Consider the following 17,298-nt stretch of genomic DNA (forward strand, 5'->3'; position numbering starts at 1 on the left):
AACAGCAGCCACCAAGGTCAAGATATTATTTTGACTATTTCTGCACAGAGTTCACATTTCCATTTATCACCTCTAGTTTTCCTAGAGCAAAGAGCATGGCTAATGTTCAACATCCATGGCAGTCAAAGTAATCCGAGAAGTTGCACAATGAAGCATGACTGATCCACCTTCACTTCCTTGCAATATTGCCATACAGACTGCACAACTACAGCTTCTCTCTTTCAGGAAAAACACTCATGTACCAGGGGTAAGAATTCTTTGGGCAACACTGACAAGGAACAAAACCTACACACGTACAGTTTCCTAAGCAAAAGACATGACATCTATTTTGCAAACAGCTGCTTTCCTAATAAAATTTCTCCCACTCAACTGGAAGCCTGTGGGACTCACAACCAGTTTTCCAAGTCTGTCAGCCTGTACCTGAGTTGGACAAGGAGCAAAATTTCATGGGAACGTTGTTTCCCTTAATTCAAACTGTCCTGTTTAGCGAGTTTCTTCATACTTTTTTTTTTCAGCAAAACGTAAAGGTAGAAAAACATACTATGGTAGACAACACTGATATTGCTGGTTCTTGCTGACTGCTGAGGTCTCCAGAATGAAGAATATTTGCTTATGTGGGGCAGTCCTTGCAACTACAAACCTTTCTGAATCCCTGTGGGAGCCCCAGACCCTGCAATTCTGAACTGCTATCTGCAAACAAGCCCATGAAATAACCTCATTAACAAATTAGCAAGTTCCTTCTAAACATTTTTAAAAGATTAAAAGCACAAAGTATGATTGGACTAGATATCAATTCAGCAGCTGCTTACAGCCACACATCTTATTATAGGAAAGGCCTAACATCAGGGCTCAGTTGTGAGCAAGGTAAGTACAGCCATGAGGTGCTGGTTCTTGATGGGTTGTCTCAGGCTCAACCGTTCCCCATCCACACCCCGTGCCATCACTGCAGGAGCTCACGTGCACACAGTTCAAAGCATACCCACACAAAGAGACACGAAAGAATTAAGCTGCCATTCTAGTTAAAATTAACTTTAAGAAAATCTCAACTTCTAAAACTCATAGAAGCCAAAGCTCTTTGAGTTCTTTACGTTCCTACTTTTAGTGTGACAACAACAGAAAAAATAAAGTAAAATCTTCTAATAGGAACCTGTGGACTGTTCAGTTTCTCCTTAGGAGAAAACATTTTACCCAGTCAGTCATATAACGGTACAGTTTTGGTTGGTTTTTCTTTGCCTGCCAGCACATTTCAGTTCTACAGAAAGGATTCCAGGCAGAAGGCTTACCCATACATTCCTCTTGAAGAGCCAGAGCTCATCTGCATGCGCTCAGAGAACCCGACATTTTAAAAATATGCTGCAAACATTAATTAGCCAACTCCTCACGACTGAGATAACATGGCATGTGAATGATGCTTTATAATTTTTTTTCCTATCCTAACTGAAAAAAACCCTTAACAGCTACGTGCTTGTGCAGGACGAGAAGTCACAGAAGAGGGCTTCTAACTGCCAGCCCTTTGTGGGTCTGATTCACAGAGCACGGAAGGACCCCACAACAGGGGCAGGATGCGCCACACAAAGGCCCCACAGAATCACAGCGCTCAGCCCGGAGGCGCTGTCAGAAACCCGAGCCCACCAAACCGAGCCTGCCCCGGGGCGTTCATACGGCAGTAAAACAAGCAAGAAACGACAGAAAGCGTGAGACAAACTCATACTTGTTTGGGAACACAGCAGATCTGTTTTAATGCATAAAAACACAAATAAAAACGTTAAAGCCTAAAAAAAAAAAAAAGCCTTTCCGGGACTGAAAAGGACGGGAAGCCGCCCGTAGCCCTCCCTCAGCTCTCCCCACGCACTCCAAGCGAGAAAGGGCCCCCGCCCTGCTCGCTCCTCCCGAGGCTCGGGCAGGCAGAGCGAGGCCCAGGCCCTGCCTCCCGCCCGGCGCCAGGCCACGGCTCCGCCGCCTCCGTATCATTCCGCAGGGCCGGGCCGCGCTGCCTCCTTCCCCTCCCCTCTCGCCCATACACCCGCACAATAGACCCGGCCTTCCCCCCCCTCGCCATATCCGGGGACTATATGCGCAGCCCGCGGAGGTTTCCCCTCGCCTCGCTGCTCCCGGCCGCGCCCCGCTCTACCCACCCGCGCCGTTTACCTGCCCGGGCGCCGGCCGTGCCGCTGTCCCCGCTGGCGCTGGGAGGCCGCCCCCTCGGCATGGCGGCCCCCTCCCTCCCCCCGCCCCCCCCAGCGCGCACGCACACACACACACAGAGAGAGAGAGCCGCGCAGCGACGGTTGGCGGAAGAAGGAGGAGGGGGCGGGGAAGAAAAGAACGGACCCGACCCTGCGCGCCGACCGCGGGGACTCGGCGCCCTGGGAGCACACGAGGCGGGCGAGCAGCGCAGGCGCACACGGGCCCGCTGGGGAAGTGCTGCGTTGGGAAATGGAGAGAAGGGAAAAAGCGCACTCACGGCGAGGCCGAGCGGCGCCGGCGCGCTGAGGGAGGGAAAGGGGAGCGGGGTGCGCATGCGCGGAGAGTGAAGCTTGCGGCGGGAGGGGGGCGCATGCGTAGCGGGTAGGAGTAGGGGTCTAGCAGGTCCGGGTTTGGCCCATGAGGTCTGGGCGTGCCCGGCCCGTGGTATTTCAGTCAGAGGGGTCATGCTTTAGCGGTATCTCTTTCTAGCTCACTGCTTCCAATGGAACTGCTGTACTCCCTGTTCGAATTCACAAAGCTTCCATTTTTAAATTGACATTTCTATCTTGCCTTTTCTTAATAAATTCAAAACTTTCAGCGCCTGCTTTTGAAGGGTCACTTCATTAGGCTTTTTTCATTATCCAAATAACTTGGCCTATCTAAAATTCTAAGCCTTTCTGAGCTAGATTTTCCGTCTGCGCCTTTTAATTTCACGTATTCAAAATGGGTGTGTTTTTGCTCAGAAGGTTGTGGGGCCCTGGCACAGGCTGCCCAGAGAAGCTGTGGGTGCCCCATTGCTGGAGGCGCTCAAGGCCAGGTTGGATGGGGCCCTGGGCAGCCTGAGCTGGTGGGGGGCAGCCCTGCCCACGGCAGGGGGTGGGGCTGGGTGGGCTTTGAGGTCCCTTCCAACACAAACCATTCTGTGATTTCTGTATAAAGGGAACTGCTATGAGGATGCTGCCTACAGTGATAAAGCTAATTTTTATTTTAAGGCTGCTCAGTCTTTTTGCCCAACAGTGGATTCAGGATTGGCTTTTCCCTGGAATCATTGAGTTGCTCAGCTGTTGAGATGCTCAAATTCTTCTCGTTGCATTCTAAGATATCCCTCTTTTCCTCCCCCTACCCCATATGGCCAGCGTATGGCTGTTTCCTTTATTTCAGCCCATATAGTGTTTCAGTAGCCTCTGTTAAAATGCATTTAATATTGCACAGGCCTAGTTAATCAAGCAAGTTCGATGGCCCTTTCTTCATCGCTTTTTTGCTTTTATATCATTTTCTGTATTTCAGTATTTGTCTGGAAATAGAATTAAATGTATACTTCAAATCACTGATCAAAATTAAATAGCAGGCCAGATACTGATACCTGTAAACTATAGCAACAAAAATATTATTTACTGGTTTTTTTTCATCATCAAGTACTGATAACTCCTTCTTAATTCTTTTATCATTTTCTGTTGAAAAAGTATGGAGCTGTTTTTCATCAGTAATTAATTAAATGTTTTTCAAACATCTCATTAAATTACATTTAAATACTTGCCTTTAGCTAGCAAATTTAATCATATCAAGGAGTGAAATCAGGATTTTGGAATGCAAGGTTTTATTTCTTCCTGAAGGCTGAGATTGGATAAGTGTATTTAGAAAATTTCTCTTCTGTCTGCCAGTAAAAAAAAAAAAAAAAAAGTACTGTATTTAATTTTCTTTGCAGAAGTGCAGCATTGATGCGTAGATAGGGAAAACGAGGTTTGCAACTGCTGTGACTCTTGCCTGGGGCTCCTTGGAGCTGTCTGCTTGCTAAGAGGGGAGCTGCTCACAGAGAAAAGGCGAAGTGCAGCAGTGGCCTCTGGTGGTGGTAGGCTTGTTCTGTGCTGAACGTTGTTACTGTTGTTGGTCGTTTCAGCAGTTAAATACAGCCTACAATTCCACGGGATAAGGCAGCATCTGTTCACAAGATTTCCGTTAGACCCTAAGACAAGATTCTGAAACAAGGAAACCCAACTGAATTGCTATCATAAAAACCCACTGCACAAGCTCGTTATTCTAACTATTAGTTATTTTTCTGTTCTAATTTAACTGTAGGATTATCTGTATTTTATGTGACCTCTGCATTAGGATCAGGCGCTTTGAATTGTGAGTTCTGTTCCAGTTTTGCATGAAACTGGTGTGTACTGGTGTGGGCTTTAAACTAGGTATGACGGGGGGTGGGGGTGAAACCGGGGTCACTAGTAAGGAGCCTGTATGTAATGAGCCAGTGCTTGTGGGAGGGGCTTGTGCTAGTAAGATCCCACAGTCTTCTGGGGTGAAGGAGGAGGACGACACACTTTTTTGTAGGAAGAACACAAGGGATGATGGGAGGTTGGTGGCTATGGAAACATGTGAGCATGGTCAAGAGGGTATTAGGGCTTCTCCCACTCATAAGGTAGCCCAGCTCAGGTGCATCTACACCAATGCATGCAGCATGGGTAACAAACAGGAGGAGTTAGAGGCCATTGTGCGGTCAGAAAATTACGATATAGTTGCCATCATGGAAATGTGGTGGAATGACATACACAGCTGGAATACTGTGATTGATGGCTACCAACTTTTCAAAAGAGATAGGCAAGACAGGAAAGGTGGTGGTGTAGCCCTCTATGTTAAGAAAGAATACAAATGTATGGAAATTAATGATGGTGATGATAGGGTTGAGAGCTTATGGGTTAGGATAAAAGCGAAGGCCAATAAGACTGACATAATCATGGGAGTCTGCTACAGGCCACCCAACCAGGACGAAGTGGTGGATAACATACTTTGTGGGATAACATACTTTGGGGGACTTCAACTTCCCAGACATCTGCTGGAATTATAATATAGCAGAAAGGGAACAGTCCCAGAAGTTCCTAGAGTGTATGGGAGACAACTTCCTGACACAGCTGGTGAAGGAGCCAACAAGGGGAAGCAAAATCCTGGACCTGCTGTTTGTTAACAGAGAAGGCCTTGTGGGGGATGTAAAGGTTGGAGGCCGTCTGGGGCAAAGTGATCATGAAATAATAGACTTCTCAATCTTTGTTGAACCTCAGAGTGGAGTCAGCAAAACTGCAACCTTGGACTTCCGAAGGGCAGACTTTGGCCTCTTTCAGAGCATGGTTGAGAGAGTCCCTTGGGAGGTAGTTCTGGAGGGCACGGGAGCCCAGGACGGCTGGGAATACTTCAAGGAAGTAATTTAATGGTGCAGGAGCTGACCATCCCCAAGTCATGGAAGATGAGCCATCGGCGTAGAAGACTGGTCTGGCTGAACAGAGACCTTAAACTGGAACTCAGGAACAAAAGGAAAGTTTATGGTCTTTGGAAGAGGGGGCAAGCAACTTATGAGGATTAGCAGTATGTAGTGAAGCTGTGCAGGGAGAAAATTAGAAAAGCCAAAGCCCAGCTAGAACTGAACTTGGCCACTAAGCTGAAGAACAACAATAAATATTTCTATAAATATATCAACAGTAAAAGGAGGGCTAGGGAGAATCTCCATCCCTTGTTGGACACTGAGGACAACACAGTGACCAAGGATCAGGATAAGGCTGAGGTACTTAATGCCTTCTTTGCCTCAGGCTTTAATAGTAAGACTAGTTGCGCCCTGGGCACACAGCCCCTTGAGCCAGCAGATGGGGATGGGGGACAGAATAGGCCATGCACAATCCATGATGAGGTGGTTTTGGATCTGCTCCAAAAGCTGGACACTCACAAGTCCATGGGGCCAGATGGATTGCACCCTAGAGTGCTGAGGGAGTTGGCAGATGTGGTTGCCAGGCCGCTCTCCATCATCTTTCAACAGTCCTGGCTAACAGGGAATGTCCTGGTTGGTTGGAGACTAGCAAATGTGACTCCCATCTGCAAGAAGGGCTGGAAAGATGATCCTGGTAGCTATAGACCTATCAGTCTCACCTCGGTGCCAGGCAAGGTTATGGAAGGGATAATCTCAGGATACATTGTGGATCAGTTAAAGGTCAACCGGGGATCAGGCCCAGTCATCATGGGTTTATGAATGGTAGATCCTGTTTGACAAACCTGATTTCATTCTATGACAAGTGCTTAGTGGATGAAGGCAAGGCTGTTGATGTGGTCTACCTGGACTTCAGTAAGGTCTTTGACACTGTCCCCCACAGCATCCTTGTGGAGAAGCTGGCTGCCCATGGTTTGGATGGGCATATGCTCTGCTGGGTGAAACACTGGCTGGATGGCCGGGCCCAGAGAGTTGTGGTCAATGGAGTTAAATCCAGTTGGCAGCCAGTCACAAGCAGGGTCCCCAAGGGCTTGGTGCTGGGGCCTCTTCTGTTCAACATCTTTATCAATGCTTTATCAGTGATCTTGATGAGGGGATTGAGTGCACCCTCAGTAAGTTTGCAGACGACACCAAGTTGGGAGGGAGTGTTGATCTGCCAGAGGGTAGAAAGGCACTACAGAGGGACCTGGATAGACTGCATCGATGGGCCAAGGTAAACCGTATGAATTTCAACAGGGCTGAGTGTCGGGTCCTACACTTTGGTCACAACAACCCCAGGCAACCCTACAGGCTAGGGGAGGAGTGGCTGGAAAGCTGCCTGACAGAAAGGGACCTTGGTGTGCTGATGGACAGTCAGCTGAATATGAGCCAGCAGTGTGCCCAGGTGGCCCAGAAGGCCAGTGGCATCCTGGCTTGTATCAGGAATGGTGTGGTGAGCAGGACTAGGGAAGTCATCCTGCCCCTGTACTTGGCACTGATGAGGCCCCATCTCGAGTACTGTGTTCAGTTTTAGGCACTTCAGTACAGAAAGGACATTGAGGTGCTGGAGCAGGTCCAAAGAAGGGCAACAAGGCTTGTGAAGGGCTTGCAGAATATGCCCTGTGAAGACAGACTAAAGGAGCTGGGGCTGTTTAGTCTGGGGAAGAGGAAGCTGAGGGGAGACCTCATTGCTCTCTTCAAATACCTGAAAGGTGGTTGCAGTGAGAGTGGGGCTGGTCTCTTCTCACAGGTGACAGGACAAGGGGAAAAGGCCTCAAGTTGTGCCAGGGGAGGTTTAGGTTGGGTATCAGGAAAAACTTCTTTCCAGAAAGGATTGTTAAGCACTGGAACAGGCTCCCCAGGGAGGTGGTTGAGTCACCACCCGTGAATGTGTTTAAAAACCGTTTGGATGTGGTGCTCAGGGACATGATTTAGTGGTGGGTTGTTAGAGTTAGGGTAGTATGGATAGGTTGCAGCTGGACTTGATGATCTTGAAGGTCTTTTCCAACGTGATCAATTGTATGATTCTATGATTCTACTTCACAGGGAAACAAGCAGGCTAGTATGTGTAGCGCCTTCTGTCTGGACTGATATTAATGAAAACTGTATGCCATTTTTCAATTCTAATGCAAAAGGCGACTTCAGTTTCTGTTTTGGCTTTTCAGGGTTATTGTTCCCTGCATGTCTTCCAGTGTTCAGCAGTAGTACATACAATCAGGGTTAATTTTATACCACAAAAGTCTGTGTGTCCCAAATTTATGTGATATGTTTGTCAGTGCATATCAGTGTTCGGCACCACTTTCATTCCTTACAAAATTAGCTTTGCATAAGAGTTGCAGAGACATCAATTTTTGCTTCAGACCTTCAAGGAGCCTGTGGTGTTGGAAGACGAAAGTAACACTTTTATGAAGAGTATATGGAACAGATGTTGAAGAGCATATAAAAATAACTTTTTATTAATAAGGAAGTGCTCAGATGTCTAAAATACTGTCTTTAAATTTACAGCCATTTTCAGTCTATCGAAGCTATTTAATCTGTGTGATTTACATTCTTTGTCTGTGTGATTGACATATTTTTCAGCTGCACTTTGCAGCTCCTGGAAGAAAGGCACTTAATGCATAGCTAAAACTGTTGCTCTGCTTGTTGAGTGAATCTGTTTGGAGAAATGCTGGTATTTCAATGTATTTTAAAAATGTTGTATTTTGTAAAGAAAATAACCTACAGCAGTTTCTCTTTAAAGTCTGTTGCATTGTCCTGGAGGTGCTGCATAGAACTTTCAGGTTTTGGGTGTGCCTTAGTGTTACAACCCAGTGCCTTTTCAGGTGAGAGCCTAGCAGACCATTAGTCACGCTCTGCTTTCCATGCAAAGGAAACACGGGTCTGTTCCCCGGAGGGAATCTGTAATGTAATACAGGGAGAGTGCTAGTCAGATGGTTGGCCTTTAACTCCTTCCATCGTGAATTTTATCTGCTGTTGCTAATTTCTAGGCAGGAAAGCAGCTACAGTGTCAGACCTTAAATTACACACACACACACAAAGTTATGCTTGCTTTTTGTCTGCAAATGAAGAATATAGCTACAAGAAGCACGAGGTTGACGCAAGTCCACAGAACAAATTGAATTCTAGGTTTTACTAAATTTTAAGGCAAACATGAAATCTGGTGAAACATCTCAGTAATGCTATTTATGAAGTAGAGTGCTGTTTACTGTGACAGTAGTCAGATCTTTTACCATTGTAACACACTATCTCCAGTTGCTTATGGCTTTGCTGCACTTGAACTGTTTGGACTAAAATTTGCATGCTGCCTAACTTCAATTTGGATTTGATTAATTTGAATAGATCATTTCTATGTGTCAGATCATGTTTCAGCTGTTCTTTTTCAGAGGAGACGGAAAATTACTGGCTGAATTAAGAAACTATAGTACTTAGCAGTGACACTAAGATTTCTCTCTAGTACAAATTTTCAGTTAGTATGAGTCCATTAATCTCTCCAGGAAAACTTTGGTCAAATGTATCCTTTTGAAAGTGTTTTGATTAGGATATGCTCTATAAAGATTATTATTTTTTTTCTTTTTAAAGAACTGGGTTATGTAAGAAATCTCCACCCATATTTTCCAAGCAGCGGCAGCAGCAGCACAGTGCTTTCCCTGAGTTAGCTGTGGGAATGTAGTATTTCAGGCTGGCGAATCCCTCCACAGTTTATTCAAAATCATTATGTTTATTTAAGTATAACACCTTTGGAGTTCTTCTTTTTATTTGCTTTCTGCCTTTTGATTTCTCTTTTTTTTTTTTTTACCCCTTGTATGTCTGAATGCTTGTGAACTTGAAATGTACTTCTAACAAATGTGGATTTGTATTATAGTTTGACTTTAAGGACTGGTATGTGAAAAAAAAAAATCACAAGACTCACAACAATCTCAGAGATGGAAATACTACTTGCTTAGCCAGAGGTGACAGAAATAAGGGCCAGCACAATATCCTATGTACCCAGGATAGCCAGGCCTCTGTACAGGGGCCTTTTGATAGCTGTACCAGCACATTTGCCTACTGTGGACCCAAAGCAGTGGATCCAGTTAGGACTTATAGCTATTACCAAAATGAAATAAGCTGCATCAGGAAGACAGTTTTTTTGCTTGTAGGATGTAGTCTGAACTAGAACTTGTGGTAATGTGGAAATGCCAATGAAAGCTGCAGTCTTCTTTAATGCTAATAAAATAGCAAAAGACAGAAAGACCTGGTGTATATTTGGCCTGTATGTAATTGCTGAAATTATGCATTGCAAGAACTGCAGTATAAATTTTGTATGAAGAATTTCACTATAGAAACAGTTTTCCAATAGTAATATATTAATTCCCAAAGAAAGATTAATGTTTTCAGCTTTGCTGAAATGCTCTGTTCATTTATCAAAGACAGGGGCCACCTACTCTTTCTTGGTTTGCTTTTGTTTGGATAAAGGACTTGGGTTTCCAGCCCTGCCAACTTGCTTCTGAAAGTGCTATTCCAGTGGAAAATATTTTGATAAAAAATTAATACTTGGTAAAAATCTAATGGTTATACTTATTTAAAAAAATTAATGATGATTGAAGAGGTAACTGAAAATACTTTAGCCACTTGAATAATATCCATGAAATTCTCATTGTTGGCTACAAAGCTGCATGCACAGTTCACTATTTTGAGAGAAAATAAATTAGAATATTGAGATATGCAATATGGTAGTACTGAGGTGGTAGAACTGTATGACAGCTAAAATCTTAGTGTATTCTGAGACTGAGATCCAGTAAGAACATAAAATCCAAAAGGCTCTTAATAAGTGCAGCTAAACTTAGATATGTTTATTTATTGCTACTGATTTACCCAAACCAATTGTCTAAAAGACAAAAACAGTTCTGTACCAATGTTGGAGATATAATTGATAGCTATGTATCCCTACAAAAAAGTTATCTATGTTGGGTCCTACACTGAGTTTTTAAGGCTTGTTATGCCTTTGAAACTGACCAAGGACATCACAATTCACTTGACCAGCTTTCCTAAATGTTCAGTTATTGCCAAGACATTGATGAGTCCGAGGATTCATGACTACATGCGTGTCATTTCTGTTGCATTTGTTGCTTCCTTCTTGTGGTGCAGGTACTCTATGCCTGTTGGTGTAATGTGCCTGGAAGACATTCCAGTCCTTCAAATATAACATCCTAATCTTTCAGCAGCTCTGCTGCAGAGATGCTGAAGTATATTGTCTGCACTAGATAGTACAGGGTTTGGATTCTCTTTTGCCTTTGAATAAGTTTAAAGTTATTTACCAAAACTTTACTGTATTAAGTTCCATGTGGTTTTTTTTTTGTGTGTGACTTTAGTTTATGTTATCTGTACTAGCAGAAATTCCAGCCTGTAAGCTTTTTCTGTACATTTTCTTTGTGCGTGGAATTGTTTTGTAATTACATGATTCCTGTGTTTTTTGTTCATGCATTGTGTAATTTAAATCTTTTTGTCATTGCAATTTTGCTTTCTGTGTTCAAGTAATAATAGAGGAGTCTTCATAACCTACTAGGTTCACTGATGCCTTACTGTGTATTTGGCATTTAATTTCCTGTTTCTATGCTGCCTTGTCGTGATGTCTTATGATAGGCTGAAGTTGATGTTTTCTATTTTATGTTGCCTTTTGTTTTTATCTCCTCCTCTTTCTTCTTTCTTTCTTTTTTTTTTAATAGAAGTCTTGTGTTTGGACACGTTATTGAACTCTGTTTTGTATCCAGATGCTGTGTAGTCAGATGTCAAGCAGCAGAAGCTTGACAACTCAAGTGCACAGGAATTGTCCAAAAATTTTTTCAATGGAAGCAAACTTCCAGACTTGGCAGCACTGTCTGTAGGAGTTACTCTGAAAAAGGAATTTAGGATAAACATTTTAATCCTAACAAATTAGAAAATGAATTTTTCCAGCTTTACTGAGCAAGGCGGGAGATCTTAGCTGCAGTATGCAAGCAGTGCTTATTCATAATTTACTGAGATAGGTAGCTAAGGGATTTTTATAGTTTCACAAGCATATATTTTTCTTACTTGTTGATGACAGAGTGTTGCACTATCACATATAGGTATTTATTAATATAAATGAACTCACAGTGAGGGGAAAAAAAAGGAAGTATGTATGTGTTTGCGGGGAAAGGTAAAATTAGGAAAATAAGCAATTATAATTCCTTAAAAAGCAGAAGTGTGTTGTGTTTATTACAAAAATCTGATAATAGTATTTCTGTTTTAAACCTAAGCCTGACATTTCCTAAGTCAGTGTATTTAGCTGAACATTTGCATTCATAGTCTAGTAATTTTCAAAACTTGTGATTACAAACAATATATGGGAATTAATTGTTTTGCATTTTTATAGTGTTAATTCGTGTGCAGGTGCACTGTGGTTTACAGAGTACTTGGGATGTAGTACATGCACACTGTGGAGTCATTTGGTGGCTGTTTTCACTCAGAAATTCCCTCCCTACCCCTCTGTTATTGATTTTCCTCTCCCTACAGCTTGTCACCCTTGGTTGTGCTAGCATCCTTGCGGGAAGGAGGGGACCATGATTGAGATATGGTACCAACCCAGTTTTAGAGAGTATTTATTTTTGTGCTTTTTGCAAGCATAATACTATTGGTGCCAAACAGAAACATCATCTCCTCAGCCATATATTATAGCTGCAAAAATCAGGGAGTCGGGTTTTTCAAGCACTGGGAACCTGCCTCACTACAGTGAGGCCACTTGAGAGGGATGGACCTCTTCTAAGGAAAGTAGGCTTTGGGCACTTTAATCACAAAGATCATGAGTGAGCCTTTAAACTAAAAAGCAGTGAGAAAGCCAATAGGTGCAGAAGAAGAGAGTTTGTAATGAAACCTTATACAGTTATGGGATTTCTGATACACCAGTCAGAAAGAAACCAGCCAAAGCGGAAGTGAAGGCAGGCTGCCAGTTAACAAAGAAAGTGTGGCAGATACAAGTTCTTGAAATTTAAGATCCTGGATGGGGGAAGTGAGTCTGGCCCTAAGTGAAAGAAGTGACAATGTATAGATATGGGAGGCCTGACTGGAGAAAGATTATTCATGGAAGACTGTAATAATAGAACAATTTGAAGAGGATGAAAGAGGAAGTAGGCCTTCTTGATGGTGATATAGTGCTATATATTTTTTTTAAATCATAACCTAATTATGCTAAGAAACTCACCACTCAGCAAGCAAACTTATGAATCCACATGCATTGAAATTTGAATCCAAAATTAAAAAAACATGCTGTTGGATTTGTATAATCCAGTTCAGCAAGGAAAACTCAGCACCACCTCATGAAAATGAAGATCCTTGTATGTATGGTTAGGTGGTTGGAAGACAGAAATAAATGGTTTGCATTCACAGTGGAAGGCAATGATGGACGAGGTTCCATAAGATCTGTGTTAGGACCTTTGCTGTTCAACATATTCATAAATGACTGGAAAGCACATTAGCAATGAGGTAATCAAGTTTGATTATATAATTTATTCAGGGTAGTAAAATTTAGTGACTGAGCAATAAAATGACAGCTGAAATTCAGTGCAGGTAATTGCACAGTGATGTGCATAAGGGGAAGAAATCCTAATCTCACTTACATGAGCTCTGAGCTGACTGGAGTGAGAGTTGGGAGTTATGATAGATAGTCACACAGAAACATCACTCAGTGTTCAGGAGTGATTGAAGGAGTAAATCAAATGTTCGGAGTCATTAGGAGAATAATGAACAGAAGAGAGAATGTCACTATGCCATTATGTAAATCTGTGGTTTTACCACATCTGTAACATGTTGTGCAGTTCTGGCCTAGTCCTCCCTTGCCATCTCAAACAATACGAGGGTGTGGAGAAAGTTTGGGAAGGGCAAGAAGGGTGGTCAGAGATGTAAAGTAACTTCTGTGTGAGAAATAAGTGAGCTGCAACTATTTAGGCTGAAAGGAGATTATTTTAATGATAAAGGACAAGCTACAAAAAAATGATCCATGAAGAAACTAATATTATTATTATTAAGGAGAGCAAATAATGAGGAACAGAGATTCAAATGAAGAGTCAAAGGGTAAAACAACAGAAATAGAAACTACAGACACTGAGATGCTCAGCAGAATACCTTTTAATAGCACTCATTGTTCCACTGGGGAGTGGATACCAGGTAGAATTTATTTACAGAAAGAATGGTTAGGCATTGGAACAGGCTGCCCAGAGAGGTGGCTGTGTCACCATCCCTGGAGGCATTTAAGAGATGTGAGGACGGTGTACTAAGGGACATGGTTTAGCAGTAGACTTGTAGTGTTAGACGGATGGGTGGACTTGATCTTGGCAGTATTTTCCAACCTATGTCATTCTATGATTCAAGCATCCAAAGACTCGGTGACTGCTGCCCAGCAGTTCTGTTCTCAGAGACACAGCTAGACCTATGGCCACAGCTGAGCACCTAACACTGGACTGAATTACTATTTTTTAATAGTGACAATTATTTTTATTGCTCTTGCTTACATGTGCAATAGTTTTTTTTTTTTTCTTACATACTCTTTTTCCTCTCTTTTAACAACTTTGATGAAATGCAAATGATAATCAGCTTTTTATTTGTTTCAGAGTCCAACTTTACATTAATCTTTTGGATCCCTTTCTGGAACCTCGAACTAAACAAAACCCGTAAAAGAGTTGCTATTAATGAATGAGTTATTCTCTATAATTATAGGTATCAGAATTTGAAGAACATATCAGCCTGAAAATACGTCAGTTAACAGCATAACAAATATTTAATATCCTTCCTTATTTAAATAAGGAAAATAAATCAAATATTCATCTATTTTCCATCTTAACAGTGGGACTGAGGCAACAAGATTATAGCTGCTGGCCTAATGTGAATCATTAGTGGGTAAATCACCTTGGCTGTGGTTAAAATCACTGCAGGTGTTCTACTTAACGAAGTGTTACTTAGGTGGCAGATGACCATAAAACGTTGGGGTTGTGTGAGTTGTCAGTACGGGCGAAGGAAAGTGCGAATGCCAAGCTGTGTTTCATCAAAGACAGATACTGGGGATTGCCCTTTACTGTTGCTAATTGCAGTCTTTGCTACATTCAGCAGCTGCTGACCTGGACCAAAATGTCGTTGCTAATGTATATGCAGAAAGGTCTATATGTTAGTTACTAGTAAGTCACATCCACTTAGTCTGTTTTATAAACGCTGTAGAGAGCAGAGGCAGATGGAAATTGTGAATTTTCAAAAGCAATACAGAAAAACAGTGGCAAATGCAGAGTTAAAACCCAAGCTTCCTGATCGCAAATTCACTGAGGAGGAATGAGGAGAGAATAAAGTATAAAATCATCCTAATTAAAAACCAAATAATTTCATGTGTAGGTCTTAGCAAATGAGGACTCTGCAGTAACATTTTTAGCAATGTCAGTAATTTAAAACATATTTATTTTACAAAGGGTGTCTTAGAGTTATTGCTTTAATTTATTCCTGCGTAACGTGAACTGAGTAATATCACTTTTATGAGAAGAACAAATGATTTTGTAATAGCATATATCTGGATGGAGGCTCTAGTTATATAGTGAGCTGCATAGAAACCCAATGCTGACTTTTCCTGGGGAAGGTGAGAACAGCTGCACACTGATATTTCAGGAGAGTTGACTGCTGGGGCTCTTAGTCATCAGCAGAGAACTTCACCCTTATTTTATTAACATATGAGTGTATTTGTTCTTTTTTCAGTGCCCACTAGAATTGTTTGTTTTACCAAGCTCTTATTTCCTTCTTCAGTTTCATATACCCCATTGCTACACCTTGGTCCACATCATCCTACCTGATTGGTCCATGTATATATTCTCCAACTATCTTTTTTCACTCCTGGCAAATTATCAGGGGTAAATACAAGCAGAATCTTCAAAGAAGATAGCTACAAAACTGTAATACCCCTCCACTTATATCAGTGAGCACTGCTTGATTTTTCTGAGGCTTATAGCTTGGCCAGCTATGGATGCCTTTCTGTAGAACTTCACCAAGGGAATTCCTGCCAGCTCTCGAGTTCTTGTTTCAAGAGATGTAGGTAACTGATATTTTATTTAAATGAAGCAACTGAAAGAGAGTCCATATGAAGTAAGCAAGCTGTTACCTCACTGAGTCATTCTTGAAAATCTCCAAAACATCGTATCTGAAAACTGGACTCTCATTTTTTTCCTTTGAAATAAACCTCGGAGTAGCATCAAACCCAGCAAAGGTCAACCTACAGAGTTAAACTGGCAAGGAGATTGAAAATAGTTTTATAGTGGGAAAAGTTAGGCAGTCTCAACAGCAGGTGTCAGTATGAACTCCACCTGTACAATTAAAGGTGAAAATAATCTGATTAACAACTCTCACGTGGTATCCTGGGTTGTGTACATTAAAAGCTGCTTTGTTATTGGAAAGTATGTTCCAAATATTGTTTCGCATCTCCTATCTATCAAATCATAATCGTGCTGCTTTTCTGTCTTGTCAGCAGTTTTCACCAGCAGCGGCACCCTAATGATAACTTTGAAATCAAACCTCTGAAAGCAGCAATCATATATGTAAATGTTTGATATTATGTTATATATGCCCTATAGAAGACTGTGCTAAATAAATAGGGTCGATTGAACAGGCAGTCTAAACTCTGAAAAGAGAAACAAAGCAATATAATTTTAAAGAGATTTGTAGAGCTGTGTTGTAAATGGAAAAATCTAGCGTAGAAAGGCACTGAAGCATATAGTAATAAAAATCAATTGTCTGCAGAGCTGGCTGAACAAGTTATAAGAAGTTAATGAAATGAATTAAATGAGAAACACCTGGTAACTAGTAAAATGGGTTGGTTTGGTTTTGTTTTCCGTAGAGAAAGGAACGAACAGTCAGTTTTATCCTATAGGAGGGGATATCTTCAGCCACCTGCTTCTGTGCTGCATACAAAAAAGTATTTTCTGTTATTGCCAAACTTTGGAGTGCCTGTATTTATTCTGAGGTATATGTACTCTGACCATGATATTTACGCTGCATTTTTCTGAGAAGAGAGATTTTTTTTGTCCACGTGGTGGCTTAAAAATCTGGTCTATATGAAAGCTGAGGGTAATCACAGATCAGGCAGCTGTGGGTTTATTCTGTCCTAGACCAGATATAAAATAAAAATCTTAGTCAAACCAGAAGACATATGGAAGAAAATTATTCCTTTTAAAGTTCTGCTATACATACATGCACATATATATATATATATATATAGCCGCAGAGGAAGAAGGCCGGCAGGCAGCCAGGCTTTCCCAGCTGAGAATTCCCCTGGCACTGGGGGACTCAGCTGGCACGCAGCCCGCTGCTGGCTCCTGCCCCACTCTGCTCCTGTGCTGCAGAGCTGCGAGCACCTTGCCCCGAGCTATATGCTCAGCTGGTGTACATAAAGCTTTCAGGATGTAGGGCAGGGTATATCTGTCCTGAGAGTCAATGATCCATAGCTGCCTCCCTCTTTCTGCCCTGTCTGCACTGCCAAACACATTTCATCTCTTTGGCTGCATGTTTGGTGCAGCTCCCACAGTATATGGCCTGAGTGACTCCGAAATGTGAGCGTTACTTTCCCAATCCCCGCAAGGTAGAAAAGTTCTGCTACGCCCCATGCTACCCATGGGGAAACAAGGCACTGCTTTCTTTGTACTGCCTTTGAAATCCATGTTTGAATATAAAGAGCCAAATGGCTCGAGTTGCGTGCGCCTGTATGGCCTGGAGGAGCGGGAGCTCAGGTGCCAGCCAGTCCAGCTCTCTGCCCCAGGTTCCCTTTTTGGAGATGCACTCAGCTTTTCCCAGGCAAGAATCAAAGAGAGAGAGTCAATGTGCAGGCAGGGTAAGCGTCCCTAATTTCATCATGGGACAACTAAATT

General features: G+C 42.4%; 1 protein-coding gene across 5 annotated transcripts in view; it reads right to left on the reverse strand.

Moving 5' to 3' along the window:
- Nucleotides 1–2,785, reverse strand: part of ZNF236 (zinc finger protein 236) — a 69,411-nt gene extending 66,626 nt beyond the window's left edge. For 4 of the 5 annotated variants that reach the window (XM_021386985.1, XM_021386982.1, XM_021386983.1 and 1 more), the window contains exon 1: nucleotides 2,149–2,302. In XM_021386985.1, coding sequence (XP_021242660.1) covers nucleotides 2,149–2,209 — 61 coding nt within the window. In that variant the 5' untranslated portion in view covers nucleotides 2,210–2,302. Of the gene's footprint in view, nucleotides 1–2,148; nucleotides 2,303–2,331 lie in introns of those variants that run through there. The other variant, XM_021386984.1, reaches the window with a different exon arrangement.

The sequence above is a fragment of the Numida meleagris genome, chromosome 2, assembly GCF_002078875.1.
Source record: "Numida meleagris isolate 19003 breed g44 Domestic line chromosome 2, NumMel1.0, whole genome shotgun sequence".
In the NCBI taxonomy this organism is placed as follows: domain Eukaryota; kingdom Metazoa; phylum Chordata; class Aves; order Galliformes; family Numididae; genus Numida; species Numida meleagris.